The 6907-nt window shown below is 31.5% G+C and overlaps 1 protein-coding gene across 1 annotated transcript; it reads right to left on the bottom strand.

The window, feature by feature from the left end:
- Nucleotides 1-495: 495 nt before the first annotated feature.
- On the bottom strand, nt 496-5915 carry LOC107883594. The gene is made up of 7 exons (XM_016803862.2): nt 5910-5915; nt 3588-3683; nt 3303-3437; nt 3117-3217; nt 2178-2304; nt 1978-2110; nt 496-738 (listed from the first exon to the last, which is right to left on the bottom strand). Exons 1-7 carry the CDS (start codon nt 5913-5915, stop codon nt 650-652), a joined length of 687 nt encoding a protein of 228 aa, XP_016659351.1. The 3' UTR covers nt 496-649.
- Nucleotides 5916-6907: the final 992 nt, after the last annotated feature.

Here is a 6907-nt window from a genome sequence, read left to right as displayed (position 1 = left end):
GCTTGTATATCTTGGTAGCACGATTATACCGCCCCTGTGTGAGTCGCTCGGTACCGTCGCCACATGGTGATAATTCGGTGGATATAGTCCGTCTGAAACGTCGTCGTATGAGTCAATAGACTCTCCTGACACGTGTTGATGCTTAGACGTCAGAGTATCAGTTCCCGCCGCGACGGTGGCCAAAGTCGTCTGACCCGTGGCTGTTATACTAATTATAGTCCGCTTCGTCTTAGGTCCACTGAAATTAGAAGATTATCCTTTCAAACCAATGACTTAAAAACATATTTGGCGAAGTAACAAACGAAACCAGCAGTATGTAAAAATGTGTGAGTACACTATCTTAATAGCAGGTACCTTATACAATATGACCATTGTTTTGTAAATGTGTGCGAAAAGTCTCGAATCGTACGTGTCATGGTATGTACAGCCGTACGAGTAAGCTGTAGGCAAACGTGATTTACAAACATAAATAAATTATAATCCTTTAAATAAAATCAATGTATATTATGTTTTGTAAATAACGCATAATAATAATAATATAATAGAAATTACCTATATGCAAGCGCGTAATATATAAATCAAAATCGGAATAAGCTAAGCCTTTTTAACCACATATATACCTATAGATTTGGTGTACGGTTGACTTTAATTAATCTAAGTAATAGATAATAGCTACGCTGTTGGTAGAATTATTCGATGGCAGATACTGAAAATCCCAAATGAAATTGTTGAAAACCACTGCAGAACAAATAAAACAATTTAACACTGATTAGCAGTTAGTAGGTATATTATATAGATTATAACAATATTATATGCATAAACATACAGGGTCGGTTGTAAGGGGAGAGCCGGCACCTATGGGCAATTTACCGTGGTCGCACACTTTGTAGGAGGAACAATTAAAATGATCAAAAAATTAAATTTTGTTCGTTAAGAAAACATTAATCTGAATAAATAACAGTAATATTAATGCCTAAATTTTAGTTTAAAATTGTAATATTATTCGTGTAGCCCACTACTATTAATGTTACCAACCAAACTTTAAAAAATGTAATTTAATGTAATATAGTCTGTTAATTTATAGTCGTTATCGTGTCCCTTTTATCGATTCCATTGACCATTCCAGTGATTCCACCATGTTTCCTTAAGATACTTGAAATAACTGCTCAGTATGTTATAAAACTATATTATTATTCAATATTATTATAATTGGTACCTACTTTGGAAGCATATCAGTGAGTTGTCCCACTTATTTTTGTTTGCAATTTTTATAGCCTCAGAGTCCTCCACAAATTTTCTATACTCTGATTATGTGCAGCATAAAATGCCATCGCATTTAGTAATCGAGTGGTAGAGCGTATACAACGAGTTTCCCCTAACCTCTAGCAATCTCACGCAGAGCGTATATATCTACGACGAGATAGCTAGGTAGGCGATTTTTTTACAAGGGGGCTCAACATTTCTAAATACGACCCTGGATGCATATGAAAGGTACCTACATCTGCATAAATGCATGATATATCAGTGGCGTCATTTGGAGGAGGTCAGGGTAGGCATTTGTCCCCCCCCCCTTGTCACTAGCGGGCTGCTGTCGAGCCGGGCATGGGCAATGGGCTAGTTTTGAACCTTCACATATAATAACTAATAGGTAATACATTTAAGTACCCCTCTACATGTGTATTAATTATTTAGTCATTGTTATCTCTCAAAAAAATGATTAATTATTACTTATATTTATGCCCATGACAGTATAATCAATGATACTAACTATAGTAAGTATAGAATTATGTGAGAAGGCTATTTGTGTTGAGATAAAGATTCAATTGTAATTGTATAATTAATAAAAAAAAAAAGCGAGAGATATTTTTTTTCAGTTGTATTATGGACCGGTCAAAAATGTTGCCCCCCCCCTCTCAAAAACTGTAATGACGCCAATGTAATATATATTTATATATAGGAATAGATCGCTGTACTTACGGGTATGATGAGTTTCTAAACTTCCGTCCAAAGAATTGCATATTTCCATGCAAGGATTTTTGGGCACCAACCGGTACTTGAACGTTCCACTTATCTGCGATACCGCCACTCTACCGTCGTAGTACGTGTTGATCTAAACATAATTTATAACGTATTATATTTGAAAAGCGTATTGGCGTTTCGACCGTTGAATAACATACTTTTTTATAGTGAACAGTTTTATACTTGGACGACATGATTATCCACGTTTCGGGAGAAATGCTCAAAAAAGAATCTGGTCTGTATAAAGCACGCAGTAGTTTTCCTTGGATGTCATCACAATTTCGCCTTGAAAACAATATTGGAAAAATACTCGAGGTGTAAAATTGTTCAGCGCGTAGAGTTAAGTTCCAGATTAATTTTAAGTTGGTACCTAAATACCTAAACGCTTACTGGCAGCGTATGTCGCACACGGGAGTTTTTAAACAGAGTTCAAAACACCATTTTTGTGGTAAACTGAGTCAGAAAAGGTTTAAGGTAAACTGAGTTCCAGGTTTGGAGAGGTTTAAAGTGAACTGAGTCCCCTCAAAAAAACATTTTCTATATCACATGGCTTAGGTCAGGCTATGTTAACAGGCGTGGATAAAAATGTGCTTTCTCAATCGTTTTTAATATTTATTTTAATTCGCAATGTTTTCATATTTATATAATAAATCATAATTAAGTACATAATTATATAGGTATATCCGTATAGGTGTAATTATTAATAATATTATTTTTATTTCTATTTTTATTTTGTACATGGTAAAAATGTATATAACATGTTTTTAACAAATTCGAGTCCTTGAAATAATTTTATTTTTATATTTCAGCAATCTTGTTTCAAGAAAAAAAATTATTTTTCTATTGTTATGTATTTCTCCCCCCCCCTGGACCTTTAAAAAATATTAAATGTATATGTATGTAAATGTATGTTATGGTTAAGTATAGGTGTGCATTTTATTGCCACACCGAAAATTTGGTTTGCCCTGTCTGAAGATTTGGTCTGACTATACGGGCCTTTACAGTGTGCACAAGTAACGTAATATGATTTTCAGGTAGCCCAGGTAAGTATCCTAAATAATTAACTCTAACTATACTAATAATTATTAATTACTAACCAATGCATAAACCATCCATACTTCATTTCGATTGCTCGAAGGGGATCGATTTTCAAGTTGGATTCATAATCGCAAGGTAAGAGGTCTCCGTTTAAAAGAACCTTAATAACAAACAAAAAACAATACTTATATAAGTTATAATATTATAACAGGAATTTCTACACTTAAATGATAACAGGTACCTACAAGGGCTAAATCTTCAACGGTGACGGTGGTTTTAACATCACTTTGGTACGCAAATGGCCAATTGAGATCCGCGTACGATTCTAAAATGCCCTCTGGTCTGAGGACAACATCCACTCGATCGATGCTTTCACATGACTGAAGAATTAACAAACATAGTACATACACTTGATTTGCATACAAGGTATTATATTCGTATAATATGCATACATATGTAGAATATGTAAGTGGTACCGAGATAGGTACTTGGAACTTTGTGTGTATATATTATAAATACTTATTACTTACATAACAATCCGATTCAGTAAGCTTGCGTTCTGGTATTTTATTATAAATTAAACACGAATCGTGAAGTAAATTTTTGAAATTGCTCAGATCTATTAACTGAAAAAGTTTAAAAACATTACCATACAATAATATTATAATTATTCGTTTTAAATATGTACAAACTAAATTAATACACAAATTAAAAGTAATTATTTGGTAGGCACTATAGACACTAGGCGTAGGTACTTTATTTCATTTTATTTTACTTTATTTCACAAATCATTGGTAATTTCGAGCATATAATAAATTAAAATGTATTCCATCGATGTAGGCAGGCCTGTTGCCAGGGCACCAGCAAGTCATTCGTCGTTTTGGGGTGGCATACAATTTTAAAGAAATCGAAGGTAGCACTTAGTGGCAAAATGAAATAAAATATATCGGCAAATAAGAACTGTAATATAACTAACAACGAGCCTGAATGTAGGTATCTCAACCATCTCTAAGTACCTCATTTGTATAATCGTATAGGTAGTAGTTACGGTACACTTGCATAGTTGTATCTATATACAGGGTGATTTTTGGGCATAATCACCCCTATTTTTCCATCTGATAATACATTTATTTAAATTCTGATTTTATAAAGTATTTTTTAAGTATATACCTATACTTCAAGACCATATTTTTAATTTCTGATCATTTTTATATTTGTTGTAGGAACCTGTAGCGATAAAAACTTCTATTTTTAAAATGAAAACCCTCCTTTTTAATGCAAATTATCTATAGTAGATGATTTTCTTAAAAATTCTGATGTATCTAAATCAAAATTCTAAAGAATATGTAGTTTTTAAGTTATTAAATAATGTTTATACTAAGAATAACACTCTTTAAAAACGGTTTTATAAAAATATAACTATAATTAATTCTAAATATAGTAGTGTTTATTATACTTGGATAATTTTTACAAATTATTTATATTGATATTAATTAATAATAATTACTAACTTTTTCAAACCGTCTATGCCCCCATATCGAATTAACCCATTAACATAGACATATTATCCATAGTACACAAAGTTATATACCTAACTCAATCGAATTATCATTTATGAGTTCTCAAAAAAAAATATCTGCTTAATTATTAAAAAAAGGTGGTTACTATTTAAAAAAACAGAATTTAGTATCGTTACAGAATCATCCGGTGGTACAGCAAACCTCAAGGATTCGAAAATATGGTCTACCAAATGTATTTAAGAATTCCAAAAATTAGAATTTAAATACATCCATAATTTAAGCATATACAAATTAGGTTAGTATCTGTGCTTAAATATAATCACTCTGTATAATTCTAGCCGATTCAGCACGGTGTCGACTAATTAAATGCCAATCAATTGGAAACCATAAAATATAGAAGTGTGAGCACTTCTATAAAATTCAAATTTTGAAAAATCCTCAGTGAACCCAAAATATAGTTATACGAAGGTTCCACAAAAATGTCAAGTCTCTAACGATCATTGTTTATTTGATCATTGATTATTTAAAATGTTTTTCACTTAGATCTTCAGGACCGGAATTTGTCCATGGGTAAGATGGTTTTTGTTTAGTATAAAATATATTTATAAAATAATTGAATATTTTTTTGATTATGTACTTACATATTTAAATAAGTATATACCTAAAAATATGGTTTGATATAAGTGAAAAGTAAAGGTATAGGTAAGTATTAATTAATCTAAAATGCTGATACCTAATTGTTGATTTTTTTTTTTTTTTTTGAACTAAGAATAATTGAAACCATATAAAAGAACAGTGACGGTACTGCAGGGGTTACTTTGTGATGTGTACATTTCCGGAAAGTCTCTGGAATATTGGTATTATCAAGAAATATTACGGAAAATTACAATTATTTTACAAATTGTTCATATGTTTCAAATGTTTCAATACCTATAGGTACTTAATTTAACTTGTAGTCCTGAGTTAATTTAATTTATTTTTAAATAAAAATAAGTAGTTTTGATTAAAATACAGTATTCCAGTACCTATAGTTACCTATAGTTGGTATCCGTATAAACAATTGACTTTTTTTTTTGAACGAATATTGTAGGGGAATATTTCCTTTACTAAAACCTAAGTATTGAGAAATTAATTGTTACTAACCAATACGGTTAGATTGCATTATTTTATATCATGATATTAAACTCAAAACGATGATTAATTCGAAAAATTATCCAAGCTGAACTCGGGTAAAAAAATTCTAAAAACTATCGGATAAAAATACGTATGTGCCTACACGGGATAGCTCATATAAACTATTATCGACTTGGGTATTTAATAAGTCTAAATTACCTGCATTGCTGTTAGTTTCAAGACCGCTCAAACATATTGATTGACGGTATGATTTTTCAATGCCGCGGATACAATAATTAAGGCCACCACACTCAAAATCCACGACTTTTTAAACTTTTTTATGACTCTTCTGTACGCGCTACCGGAAGAACATTTGGGATCAACTGAACGTTCCGTCGACGGCACGCACATTTTTTAAATTTCACTCCGGGTGTATTTACGATGTAAGTACCTATAAGTACTTGCGGAGCAAGTATCTAAAAAATAATACCTAAAATATATTACATAAAAAATAATTACTGCCCAACAAACTCGGCGAACGTTACGATTACGTAAATATGAATAAGGTATATACGTTAATTGATTGATATTATTGTTTGTGTATTGATCAATATAAATAATTGTTCGCTATATCATATAATTATGCTCTCCGATGACAGTTTACGAAGTTGAGCTCGGTTGGATGGTATAGTGACGATTTTTCTCCCCGACGTGATACTCATATCTGGTCTTCTACGTTCTCTCAGTTATTACCCATACCTCTTTTGCCGATTCGCTGATCCGGATAATTGAATTATAAGCTTGTTTCCACTTGGTAAACACTATAAAAAGCTAATCTACCGACTACCAACATAGTTTGAAAATCGGAATACGTATTAATGGGAGGAAGTGATGAAATATCATATGCGCATATATAGGGTGATTCGCCCAGCATGCTCACCTCCTTACTTATAATAATAATAATACCTTTATTGCAACAATAACTTATCTTTACATAGGTATTTTAACAAAATATTAAATATAAATTTATAATTGACAATATTGCAGCACCGCCAAAAAACAAAGCTTGTGCTGGGAGAGCAAATTCTTAAAAGTAATAAATGTAAAATATAAGAATAAGCATTATAACAAATAAAATGTATAAAACAGTATATGGAGACTTAATTAGAATAGACGCAAATAATATAAGAGAGCATCCAATGACGTACAAAATCTAA

The sequence above is a fragment of the Acyrthosiphon pisum genome, chromosome A2 (assembly GCF_005508785.2).
Source record: "Acyrthosiphon pisum isolate AL4f chromosome A2, pea_aphid_22Mar2018_4r6ur, whole genome shotgun sequence".
Lineage (NCBI taxonomy): Eukaryota > Metazoa > Arthropoda > Insecta > Hemiptera > Aphididae > Acyrthosiphon > Acyrthosiphon pisum.
This window is presented reverse-complemented; position numbering and strand designations above follow the sequence as displayed.